The 12,483-nt window shown below is 41.8% G+C and overlaps 3 protein-coding genes across 8 annotated transcripts in view; 2 read left to right on the top strand and 1 right to left on the bottom strand.

Moving 5' to 3' along the window:
- The window catches only part of LOC113211871 (adenosylhomocysteinase-like 1), an 83,358-nt gene extending 75,732 nt beyond the window's left edge, over nucleotides 1-7,626 (top strand). For 3 of the 6 annotated variants that reach the window (XM_052267074.1, XM_052267065.1, XM_026430391.2), the window contains exons 3-15: nucleotides 1,488-1,680; nucleotides 1,889-2,035; nucleotides 2,135-2,235; nucleotides 2,326-2,397; nucleotides 2,510-2,540; nucleotides 2,631-2,798; nucleotides 2,871-3,021; nucleotides 3,102-3,254; nucleotides 3,338-3,503; nucleotides 3,597-3,764; nucleotides 3,844-3,922; nucleotides 4,032-4,152; nucleotides 4,253-7,626. In XM_052267074.1, coding sequence (XP_052123034.1) covers nucleotides 1,488-1,680; nucleotides 1,889-2,035; nucleotides 2,135-2,235; nucleotides 2,326-2,397; nucleotides 2,510-2,540; nucleotides 2,631-2,798; nucleotides 2,871-3,021; nucleotides 3,102-3,254; nucleotides 3,338-3,503; nucleotides 3,597-3,764; nucleotides 3,844-3,922; nucleotides 4,032-4,152; nucleotides 4,253-4,259 — 1,557 coding nt within the window. In that variant the 3' untranslated portion in view covers nucleotides 4,260-7,626. The remainder of the gene's footprint in view (nucleotides 1-1,487; nucleotides 1,681-1,888; nucleotides 2,036-2,134; nucleotides 2,236-2,325; nucleotides 2,398-2,509; nucleotides 2,541-2,630; nucleotides 2,799-2,870; nucleotides 3,022-3,101; nucleotides 3,255-3,337; nucleotides 3,504-3,596; nucleotides 3,765-3,843; nucleotides 3,923-4,031; nucleotides 4,153-4,252) is intronic. The other 3 variants (XM_052267080.1, XM_052267085.1, XM_052267090.1) reach the window with 1 other exon arrangement.
- Nucleotides 7,627-7,667: 41 nt separating this feature from the next.
- Nucleotides 7,668-8,819, bottom strand: LOC113211873 (RING-box protein 1A). The gene is made up of 2 exons (XM_026430393.2): nucleotides 8,658-8,819; nucleotides 7,668-8,240 (listed from the first exon to the last, which is right to left on the bottom strand). The coding sequence occupies exon 2, from the start codon at nucleotides 8,237-8,239 to the stop codon at nucleotides 7,895-7,897; it is 345 nt and encodes a 114-aa protein (XP_026286178.1). The 5' UTR covers nucleotide 8,240; nucleotides 8,658-8,819; the 3' UTR covers nucleotides 7,668-7,894.
- A 245-nt stretch (nucleotides 8,820-9,064) lies between these two features.
- Nucleotides 9,065-10,782, top strand: LOC113211872 (phosphate carrier protein, mitochondrial). Its single transcript, XM_026430392.2, has one exon. The coding sequence runs from the start codon at nucleotides 9,160-9,162 to the stop codon at nucleotides 10,234-10,236; it is 1,077 nt and encodes a 358-aa protein (XP_026286177.1). The 5' UTR covers nucleotides 9,065-9,159; the 3' UTR covers nucleotides 10,237-10,782.
- The last annotated feature ends 1,701 nt before the right edge of the window (nucleotides 10,783-12,483 follow it).

Genomic DNA, 12,483 nt, shown 5'->3' with positions numbered 1-12,483 from the left:
TCTGTAGTTATGCTGTACCGCATACACGAGTGCGGGCGGGTTGCCTGCTCGCTCGGCTCGTAAGGCGCCGTGGACAGGGGCGATAGGCAAGCCCGCCCGCACTCGTGCATGCGGCACAGTATACCTACAGAAGTGCGCGGCGTGAATCAGCCACCTGGTATACCACACTTTGTCGAGAGAGGCTCTGTTGTTCTTTTGTAATGGATACCCAGAAAATACGTCCGTATTCGCCGTGACTAACCTGCCAAGTTTAGCCCATGCGAGCTCTCATAGCGCCTGGTAGGTAGGCAACATATTTCCTGCAGTGCATACGTGCAGTGAGGGGTGGCCTACCCCGAGTCTCGCAGGGGCCGAGCTCCTGCAGTCTGCCGAATAAATCTGAGAAGAAGCGGACGTATACTTTCTGGACGAACCCCTAACACTTTTAATACATCCTAATAAAAAGACAAATTAAATAATAAATGATGAGGTTGAGGGGGAGACACTTTTGAGCCTTGGACGGAGGAAGAAGGGGATTGAGGGTCGTTTTGGGCTGGTGTCTGGAACAACAGCGCGGGTGGCACGGCACGGCGTGTCGAGGCGGCCAAGGCCGAGGCCGACTTGGGCGGCCGACAATGGCCTGACGGGGCCTGACGAGGCCGGACGGGGCGATAGGTATGCAGTCTATGGTCTATATTGAAGTGGACGCGGCGGACTCCCGCTCCCCTCACCACGCGCCCTCCTCGAACTGGGAACGGGGGGGCAAAGTTGGGGTACGGTTGGTATGGAATCGGCCTGCTTCTGACTTGAAGCATCTCAATCTTGCGGCGAGCTGCTGCCCCTCCTCCATGCCGCCGCCGCCGTAGCCGCCAGGGTCATCCTGGGGGGCCCGCCGGAGGAGGCGGCCACGACGACGGCCGCGTTGCGCCATGACGTTCACGATTACGACGCTTTAAAGCTGTCCGCCAACACGTCACCCTATAGGATGGGGCTGCGCCTTGCGGTGGCGCCATGGTCCAACGCGGCTACTTTTGGACCTCTGGATATAGCATTTAAATTTTCCAGAAAAAAACGTTTAAAAATCTTTTGTTTGACGATTTATATATTTTTCAAAGTAGGTAAAAACTATTCAATTTTTCTAAAACGTTTTTTTTTTTAACTCCTATTTTTTTTGTTTTTTGAAAGGTTACGAACTTTTCCAGAAATTCGCGATTTTTCAATCCCTACTCCGGCTGCGCCCTCGATTGTCTGAGTCTCAGCAGCGGAGCCCGCACCGCACACGCACACCCCCACCTCGTTCACCTCCGCACTCCCTCCCCTCCAACAACACCCTTTTGGTGCGTCACAACGTGATGGAGTCCCCGTGGGGGCAATTCCGCGCATTTTGCCCCCTTGAAGCAAACCTAAACATTTTTATCATCCACAGCAAAGACGTCTATATAGCATCCTCCTGGAGATTAGGTTACGGTTGCATGATTGATTGATCGCCCTGTTTGTGTTTGTTGCAGATGCCGGAGAAGCTGCGGGAGGGCATGACGGGCTTCAAGGACCGTCAGATGCGGCGCTTCAGCCTGCCCACCAGCTCGCGCGGCCTCCTTCGGGTGGGGGGTGCCTTGCCCGGGGGGGCCGCGGCGGGGGCGGCCTCGGGGGCGGCAGACGAGCCGCGCAGGTCCTCGGTGGCCTCCGTCTGCTCCACCGAGTGTAAACACACCTTGCTTGCTTGCCATGTGTAGCCGTGTGTGCCTGTTCCAGTGCCTCTATCCTCTGTCTAGGATCCCCTAGGGGGTGGGGAGATAATAGATCTCGATGATAGGTCGAACCCGCTATGGGTTTTTCAACTCGGTATTCGCACCCCACCAATTATTTCCGAGATGTCGCTTTTTAATCCGTTGTTGTTTTCCGTTTACAGCGTCGTACACGGGCAGTTCGTCTGACGAGGATGACGTCTCCCCGAGGGAAAAACTACAAAAGAGCTCCTCGGGCTTCTCAGACTTCTGCGTCAAGAACATCAGTCAGCATGCATTTGGTCGGAGAGAGATTGAAATTGCCGAACAAGGTCAGGAAATGAATTGATTTGAAGGATGCATCCCCTGTCCGATTATTGTGCTCTAATTGTTAATGTTCTTTTCTTTTCTCTTTTTTCCCATCGAAACAGAAATGCCGGGAATTATGGCGCTAAGGAGAAGGGCAGGGGATGATAAGCCTCTGAAGTCCGCCAAGATAGTCGGATGTACTCACATCAATGCTCAGACTGCTGTAAGTTTTATATTAATTACATTTTTAGACAAAATATGATTCAATTTCTATTTCATTTGCATGTATGGTTGATGTTTCATCTACTTTCAGGTACTTGTCGAAACGCTAGTAGAACTAGGAGCCCAAGTCAGATGGGCTGCATGCAATATTTATTCAACGCAGGTAATTTTTTGGTTTAACGCCTTCCTAAATATTTATCCTCATGAAAAAAATTCCCACTTGTTACTGTATTATAATGTGTGAGTCTTTATTCTTCTTCTTCAAAACTTTTCAGAATGAAGTTGCGGCAGCTCTAGCTGAAGCAGGTATTGTTGATCTGACTGAACCCAATTGTACTTTTAAAAGCTGGAAGTTGAAGTGTTGTTTTCATTTCTGACCTACCATTCAATGTTTAGGATACCCTGTATTTGCCTGGCGTGGAGAGACTGAGGAGGACTTCTGGTGGTGTATAGACAAGTGTGTTAATGCTGAAGGATGGCAACCCAACATGATTTTGGATGATGGAGGTGATGCCACCCATCTGATGCTCAAAAAGTACCCAGCAATGTTCAAGATGATCAAAGGTAATCATGTGAACCCCAACAATGTTAATTTCTCATAAATTAAGACAAATTTAAACTCTAAACTTATTACAGGAATTGTTGAGGAAAGTGTTACTGGAGTCCATCGTCTCTATCAGCTCTCCAAGGCAGGAAAGCTCTCAGTGCCAGCTATGAATGTTAATGACTCTGTAACTAAGACAAAATTTGACAATCTTTACAGTTGTAGAGAGTCAATAATTGACAGGTTTGTAGACCCTTAATTGAGGTTTGTGGACACTTGTTACAGAGATCCCAGTTTCCTTATCTCTTTTCTTCCTTTTTCAGCTTGAAGAGAACCACAGATATGATGTTTGGAGGGAAGCAAGTTGTTCTTTGTGGATATGGAGAAGTTGGCAAAGGCTGCTGTCAAGCTCTTAAAGGCCTTGGCTGTGTAGTGTATGTCACTGAAATTGACCCCATCTGTGCTATTCAGGCTTGGTATGTTAAACTTTGCTCTCTGATTGTAAGATATCTTTGTTTTGTCTTTTTCTTGATATGTGTTACATTTCTAATTTTTTCAGTATGGACGGTTTTCGAGTAGTAAAACTGAATGAAGTGGTTCGAAATGTTGATATAGTGGTAACAGCAACAGGGAACAAAAATGTAGTGACAAGAGAACACATGGATAAAATGAAAAGTGGCTGTGTTATTTGCAATATGGGTCATTCCAACACAGAAATTGATGTTGTAAGTTTTCAAAGTAGCTGTTCAAGTCACATTTGGTCAACGTAACACTAAAAATTTAAATTCATGTGAATGTTTTTGCCATGCAATTTTCAGAATAGTTTGCGTACTCCTGATCTAACCTGGGAAAAAGTTCGATCCCAAGTGGACCATGTGATATGGCCAGATGGCAAGCGCATAGTTCTCTTGGCTGAAGGAAGACTTGTGAATCTCAGCTGCTCAAGTTTGCCTTCTTTTGTTGTTTCAATCACAGCTGCAACCCAGGTAAGTAACTTATTAAAGTAAATACAAGGTAATGACATTTTTTAACAGTCTTAACAATTTTACAATATTTTTGCTTTAGGCTCTTGCGTTGATAGAACTCTTCAATGCTCCTCATGGACGTTACAAATCAGATGTTTATCTTCTGCCCAAGAAAATGGGTTAGTTCAATATGTTCATCATCCTTGTTTTGCCTCTCCACATCATCGTGGCAGCTGATATAGTTACTGTCTCTCTTTTTCTATAAGCTTTGCTATTTTCTGATTACAGATGAATATGTTGCCAGTCTTCATCTGCCTACATTTGATGCTCATCTCACAGAGCTAAGTGATGAGCAGGCAAAATACATGGGTCTTAACAAAGCTGGTCCATTCAAACCAAATTACTACAGGTTTGTGAAAGTTCTGATTCCGTTGTGATGCCTGATGTTGTTTTAAAACATTTTACATGTACCATACACATTATTTCATGGCATTCTTTTTATCTTTCAGGTATTAAATGACAGAAAATAGAGGCATTTGTAGTTACACAGAGAATTAACAGGGCTACAATTTTAGGTTTGGTAAGCTTCCTCTGATGATTACAGTGATCAGGTGTTGCAATTCTAGGCTTTTTCGTGTCGTAAAGTAACAAAATGTTAGAAAATTATCTAAAATTCGTGTTGATTGTTGGTGATTAGTTATAAATGCTTTTAACTAGTTTTCATGGAACTTTGGTGAAAATTTGGTAAGGTGGACTACCTTAAATGACAGTGATAAATCAAGGCTTTTAAATCATAAGCGCCTACTCTGTAGCTGCTCTACAGTGCAATTTAGGCGTTTAAATAACGAAATTATTCTGAGAGATTGTTAGTAGCGTCAAATTCTGTGCTTGATTTGGTATGAAACTTACTAAGGCAACTAACTGGACCCCAAGCACTGCATTTATTGATAAACACACCAGTGTATACTTATAGGAATGTTCACAATTAAGGAATGTAGTAATTTTTAGTGAGGCAAATATAATTTGTGACAGAGTAATTTTCAGTATTTTAAGATATTGTGCCTGCCAATTTGTCAGGGTGAAAGGATCAATTGTAATTTGCTCAGAGAACATGAGTATCTGGCTGGCCTACTTATTGTTTTGTATTGTACTGTACAGTTGACTGATAGTGGTGAAAAAAAAATCGGTGCCAGTGTTTCCTATGGTACTACATTTTTTTAAATGTCTAATTTAATTTGGCATGAATGAGGAGAAATGGTTGGTGAGCTTAGAACAAAGTACATAATGTGGGCTGGAAACATCACTAAGAACAATATGTTAATTGAAATCGAACCATGGTTGCCCAGAGAAGTGACCAGAAATATATGGCATTGGTTTTATTTTAAGAGAAAAACAAAGAAAAAAAATGTGAACTTTATTTTCATAGTAAAAGGAGGTAATTTTTACCGAACAATTGTCTTTCTATTACTTACCAATCGGAAATGGACAGAACAGCCACCATCATAGTTCAATTCTGTGGTTGTCTTATTCTAATTTTAATATTAATTACAGTAACTAACTTATCGGTGAAATTTTAAAAGTGAATACTGTCATTTATTTTTCAACAGGTATAGTTCTGAAGTGACCTGTTATGCATTTTGTCAGTTTTAGGTGTGCTGCATGCAAGGTTATTCATTCCTTTGATTTTTTTATGTGAACAAATACAATATGTATCCATATTGTGATTTGTTATGATGTTTTCAGTGGTTATTCCTATTGATACTATTATTTGCTTATCTCCGTCCTCCCCATCTGATTGTGGAATAACTGTAACTGATAAATGTGGAAATGTGGACATAAAACAGCTGGACCCTTGCACCTTGCATACTGTCTTTAATCATCTGAATTTATTTTCAGAACACGAAGTTATTTTATTATTCAATTTTTAAAATGCTGCTGTTAGTTGACCAGACTGTGGGGAAAATTTCACATAAATAGCGTTTAGCATTCCATGTTCCCTATTGCCCAATCAGATGTACAAGTTAGTTGTATAGGTGGAGCTATTGTTTCTTAGTTAGCCTAATTTTGTTTTGAGTATTGTGCCCAGTAGTATCACATAGTTGTTCCAATATGTTATACCATCAATGTATTTTTAATTCATAATTTTGTGATACTATGTATTTCACTGGATATCAGGTGCTTTCAAGGTTAATTTTTTGATTGTCATTTCCAAATCTTGTTTTTGCAAGTGTTTTTAATTTCATGATTTCATATGAGATGTGATATTGGTAAGTACAGAGAACTATACCTCCCAATCTTACTAATGCATTCTTATTTTACCATTCAAGATTTTCAAGTTTTTTTTTTTTAACCATTCTCAAGTAGTGATGGGTCAACCTCCTCTTCCATAGATCTTCACTTAATCTTTACTTATAAAAAGCAGTATGTTTTGGACTCTCAGTTTCTAAAATTTTGTCTGTTGCTGATATTATTTCCTTCCCACTTCCCACTAAACTCCCTCTTATCAGCCAAACTATTTTGTTTCTTTTAATGGTTTTGTGTCATTTAAGAAAATATACATAGCTAAGTGGTTCCAGACTAAAATGCAGAATTGGAAGCTTTTTTTAAAAAAAAAACAAAAAAAAACTCATAATTCTTGTCCTCAGACATAAGTGAAAAGGCACTCCTCTGATGCCCAAGTTGGCTGTGTCTGTGATACTGTAACTTAACTAAAATCCAGAGGGACCTCAATATTGTAATTGCTTCGAAACTGTAGATATGACCCATCACATTTCGTTTTCATGAACTGTATTATGCTATGAATGTGGCTGAGGTGTGACTTTGGAGTTAAGAAAATCCATAATGACAATAGAATTGAAATCCATCCCGTGGAAATTATTGTTGATGTTACCTACTATTAATTGTTGAATATTTGAACAATAAAACATAAAATAAATGAAGAGTTCTCCTCACATAGGCTTGTTAGGAAGGAATTTATTGCAAACCATACCAGGGTATATGGATTGTACAGTGATGTGATGTTGTTACACATTTTCTTTTTAATCAAGTGTATAGTGCTACTCAGATACTTGAGGCTTGGCTAGTGCATTGCCCATCAAGTTGAACTTTGGATACAGTTGCGGGTATGTGATGTGAGTTGTAAATGCTCAGTCTCTTGATGATTTCTCACGACAAACCCTATGGGAAGTTTCATCTATCACCAAACTATACTTAATATCAGTTCACATCTGTTTGATTATAGTACATAGAGAATATCAGCAGTGCATAAGCTTGAGACATTCATGCCCTCTCCAAAGTTGAGGTATTTCTTGTAACCTGATAGTACTTTTACAATGTGTACACTCTTACTTTAAGAAAGTAAATTTGAAAACTGCCAGTGTTGTCTAAACTCTTTAAGATAATTTTCCCTTTATGGTTGTTGTAATTTGCTGACAACCATTCCCCAATCAGTGATCACCATCTGTGTGTTCGCAAATTTAAACAACCCTAAGAAGCCTCCACATTCATGTACCCATTTGATTTTAACTTTTTACGCAAATCCATGAGAAGTTTCAATTTTCTTATGGTATGAATGTGACTATAATTCCTGTGAATCACACAGGCTGAGCTGAATTTTTTACAGAGTATGGATCAACTCTTTCATGCTATTGTCAATCTGCCATCATGCACATTGCATACTGTATTATAAGGTATTGAATGTATTGTAGTTGTGTTACTGGGCTGTGTTGACTGCTATATCGTATCAGCCCTTAATTGTTGAAAGACATACTGTTTAATGTTGTTAAATGTAGCATGGTACTCTTATGCTGATATGGTACCCTGCAGCTAGGCAAGTATGAGTTGTAATTTTTGAATTGTTGACACAATAAACACTTTAAACCAATGAGGAACTTTTATGAGGCAATTAGAATTTTTCAATACATATAGGAAGGATGAAAAGATTTTATTTAGCCAAAACTAAGGGCAATTTTGAGCTATAAAGCTATAAAAGGGGCATAATCATAATCATTTAACAATACAGTTCAAATTTGGAGAAGTATTGCATCCAAAACAAACGTAAATATGGAATGCAGACATATTCAGTTACCATAAAGGAGATGGGCGATAAAACATTGTTATTTTGCTCTCATTTTTACCCATGTTTTCTGGGTTTAATGGCCGTATTTCTGGAATTCCCATTCTCTATTATCCAGGGGGCAGACTTGACGAGTCTTCAACCAGCGAGAAATGCAATGGAAATGGAATGCATGATTGCAAACCCCCCAGGCAACAGTACACTCATCACTAGTGGCAGATGCTTGATTTGCTTGACACTCAATACACAGATCCATAATGTGGTTGCGACAAATAGCACAGTTGTCAACAACAATGTCCCAAGCCCACAAAGCTACAGCATTCCACTTCTTGACTTCAAAGCGCTTCTTCTCTCCTTTGCTGCTGCTGGATGTAGGCAATTCCAACTCTTCTTCGTCAACATCCATAGCTGAACTGGCCATTCTGGAACAGAAGTAAAGAAATCAAGTTAGTATTGATCAATGATGTTAAAATTAGTCATTAACTGGGAAAAATACCTGGGCTTAAAGATTACTGTAGAAAGAAACATGAAAAATACATTGAAATATATGTGTTCCTAAAATTTAACCTCGATGGTTACAAAATTTCACAAAATGTTTAAAGTACAGGATTCTCTGAACACAATAGAATGAAAATAGACCGTTAATCAGTTCATTTTGGAAAAATGAAACTATTTAAGAAGTGAGAGATCTCACACGAGAGGCAAAGCTTTGAACGGAAGATGAACTAGATGCGGCGATGACAAAGACAAATTTAGTTCGACAGAAATTCCCAAAATGAAGACACCTACATTTTTAAAGCAAGTAAAGACAGTGTGAATTGATGCACAGAAGTACTTACTTCAGGAAGATTAACTAAACGACGAGTAGTATCAGAAAAAACACGAAATGATGCCTATCTCAGGGTTTACTCGTCAAATTTCATGAACGACAGATGACTGCATGCACTGCACACTGCAAATTTTGTCAACACCTCTAGAAGGCTGGCAATGAGAAATTGCGCTCTCAAAACTCAATTTTCGGGAACATCAAAGTCTCTAGTTTGAACTGGTATGAGCTTTCGAACGTGGTATTTAACATGCATTCTGTGTTTTTCTGAATGTGTAAAGTAGTTTAAAAGCGTGGTGTATGAGGTTTCAGATTAGAACAAGTGTTCTTCTCATACAGAATAAGAAGAACATGAAAATCAAAGAGTTCTCCGGAACGTTTTAACCGCGAACCGTGGAAGGCTGTCTAGAGGTCACGTGATCGACGTCCTTTCGTTCCTCCATTGGAGTCAAGACAGCAAGTGGCGAGTGCCCTCGTCAAATTTTCACGTCAAAGTCCCGTCAAAGCCGATCAAGATGCTCCAGAACATGTTCGAGGCGGCCAAGAAGAACCCGTTCTTCAACCCCTTCACCGTGGCGCAATGCCAGCCAGAGGAACCCTCGGCGTCACAGAGTTTGGTGAAGGGCCGCACCGTGTCTGCTGCAGCCGTCGAGGCCGGGGACAGCTGCGAATTCGGCTCCAACCAGTACTTTCTGCTGTGCGGGCTGGGAGGTATCTTGTCCTGCGGTATTACCCACACCGCCATCGTGCCCCTCGATCTGGTGAAATGCCGAATGCAAGTGGACTCCAAGAAGTACCCTGGCATCTTCAAGGGCTTCTCCGTGACCATGGCCGAAGATGGAGCCCGTGGTCTAGCCAAGGGATGGGCACCCACCTTCATCGGTTACTCCATGCAGGGTATGTTCAAGTTCGGTCTCTATGAGTACTTCAAGGTAATCTACTCCGACATTTTGGGAGAGGAGAATACCTTCCTCTACAGAACATCTCTTTACTTGGCTGCGTCTGCCTCTGCTGAGTTCTTCGCTGACATTGCCCTGTCACCCATGGAGGCTGTTAAGGTCCGTATCCAGACACAGCCTGGCTATGCCAACACTCTTCGTGAGTGCTATCCCAAGATTCTGAAGGAGGAGGGTATGAATGGATTGTACAAGGGTCTTGTACCCCTGTGGTGCCGTCAAATTCCCTACACCATGATGAAGTTTGCTTGCTTCGAGCGCACTGTAGAGCTGCTGTACCAACACGTCGTTCCCAAGCCTAGGGCAGACTGCACCAAGAACGAGCAGCTGGTTGTCACCTTTGCTGCTGGTTACATTGCTGGAGTGTTCTGTGCTATTGTCTCACACCCTGCTGACACTTTGGTGTCGAAGCTCAATCAAGACAAGGGTGCCACTGCTGGAGATATTATTAAGAAGATTGGCTTCGGTGGTCTATGGAAGGGTCTCACCGCTAGGATCATTATGATTGGTACCCTCACCGGTCTTCAATGGTTCATCTACGATGCTGTCAAGGTTTCCCTGCGCATGCCAAGACCTCCTCCACCAGCCATGCCCGAATCCCTGAAGAAGAGGCTAGAAGCTGAAGGAAAACTATAAGTTTAAGTTAATTTTAGTTAATTTACTTCACCAAGTGGCTGACCCTGACAGGATACTTGTAGGTCTAGTTGCACCGAGTTGTGATTCTGGCATTGTCTCATGTAGATCATGTTTGGCAGTGCCTCATATGTATGTCAAGTCATTTTTGAATGTCAGTCAGCACGATGTGATGGACAATGAATTGGTTAGATGGCTGTGCCACAATAACAAGTAATTTGAACCTCATTTCGATACCACCTCAAACATTTTTCTTTCTTGTCCGTGCATTCAGCCAGAAGTTCAATTTTCTTTTTTATTTAAACAGTTATCTTGTATTATAGTAATGTTGCTCATGACATTCGACTCTTATATTAAGACCAAATGTTATCCTATTGATTGTTCCAAACTGTCCCTCCTTTCCTTGCAATCCACATTTCGCCAAGCATTTATATTGTTACTATGTTGCATTTGTTATGTACGGTACATTCCAGTCTTATTCCGAATCTGATGGTTAATTATGTACAAATTTTACTTCGAGAACAGTCTATTAAAAAATTCCTGCTTTTATATCTGATTTATTTATTGGCACCATTGTACTTAGATCTGAATCTGAATACTCATAACTTGATAACACTGCAGCCTCCTCTCCTTCCTTTCTAAGCAAACGATTCAATAGACCTGCAAGACAACAATCTTGACACAATAAAAACTTACGTTACGAATTGCTCCTTAACAACAAAACAGGACTTTGCCTTCTGGTAGATACGGTCTTTTAGGGGACTGTCTAGAAAGGTCTGAAATTCTTGAACATATTCTTCGTTCGAGCACAACTTTGCAACCCACACGTCATTTCTCTGTGAAGGGGTAGTACCTAGAAAGTTGAGATGGAAACATGGAATGTAGAATTACTCAACACTGAAAAGATATGATTTTAAAATTATTTTTCAAATTTTACTGAAATCAAAAGGAAAGAAACTTCACTTCAACTTCAACAAGGCTTATCACGACGAAAGCTGGCCCAGAAGGGTGAGAGCGCCTGCCACGCGCAGGGTAGGCCAGCCACCAGGCAGCTGTGTGGAGGCGGTGGCCCTCCCTTCCGCCCGACCCGACCGGCGTCCGTGTTCTCCCGACCGTGTTTGTAGCTACAACACCGTTCGACGCAGCTTTAGACGCAGCATAGGGGCCAGGAGGATGGGAACCACTGAGCCGTAAGAACTCCACGAGGAATCCTCGGTGAAATGACCGGGGTTAAAGCAGTTAAAGTCCACTCGAAATTCAGTGGCCGGAGAAAAATTTCGATCTGACGCGGGGATTCGAACCGCCGACCTCCGCTCCGAGTCTGGCGCCGCACTGAACAACGAGCGCGGCGCTACATCACCACTGTGGGGAATGCCCACCAGGTAAGAGTCTAACCGGAAAGAAAAACGAACAAGCTCAGAGTATTCGAACCTGCGATCCCCGACTGTCACGGCGCTGACGTCTGACGTACACACGAGGCGTGCTGCGTCCCCTCCCCCCCCCCACCTCGACTCCCGTCGCGCCTTTATGGAAACGTCAACAAACAGGAAATCGGCGTCTTCTGCTCAGTACCGATTACCGGTAACACTTTCCCAAAATTTATCATAGGATTTGAAACAGAATTTTAGAGTGTTATAAATTAGCGTAGCTTCTTGATATTACTCGCAAGGGAAAGTGCTTGATGGTTTCCGGCGTTTCCGGCATGTTTCCGGAGTGTTGAATTCATGGAAGTAATTGAATTATTCTGTCCCGGTCATTATAGAAGGTTAGTGCGCTCCAGTAGCTCCATTACCCACACAAGTTATTGTAAGTTGTAAGTAAATGATGCCCGTTCCGTTAAACTTGGCCCACTGTACGCTTTGTTGAAAAGGTGTTGAATGGGTACATTCCTCCCTTCCATAAGCAGTATGTTAAATACTGGTGTAGGTCTATTTGCAAGTGGGTACTGTCAGTGTATTATCGTATAACATATATTTTACCCTAAATTATTTTTGTCGAACAGCACTTCTGGTTGGGGTACGGACTTTCATTGTCAACTGAGGGTGTTAGCTTGTGTAATCCCCTAATCAATCAATCAATCAATCAATCAATCAATCAATCAATCAATCAATGTGCGTTGCATCTAATTTGCAACTGCCATATACTGTCCTAATAATTGTGGGAAAGGTATCTGGGAGATGTGCACAGCCTACATGTGCAGAGGAATATGTAATGTACACTTAATTCTTTAGTCCAGTGCCAAATTAGTTG

This window comes from Frankliniella occidentalis, unplaced genomic scaffold (genome assembly GCF_000697945.3).
Source record: "Frankliniella occidentalis isolate FOCC.00 unplaced genomic scaffold, Focc_3.1 Scaffold3, whole genome shotgun sequence".
Lineage (NCBI taxonomy): Eukaryota > Metazoa > Arthropoda > Insecta > Thysanoptera > Thripidae > Frankliniella > Frankliniella occidentalis.
Note: the sequence above shows the minus strand (reverse complement) of the source record. Positions and strands in the feature narration are given on the sequence as shown.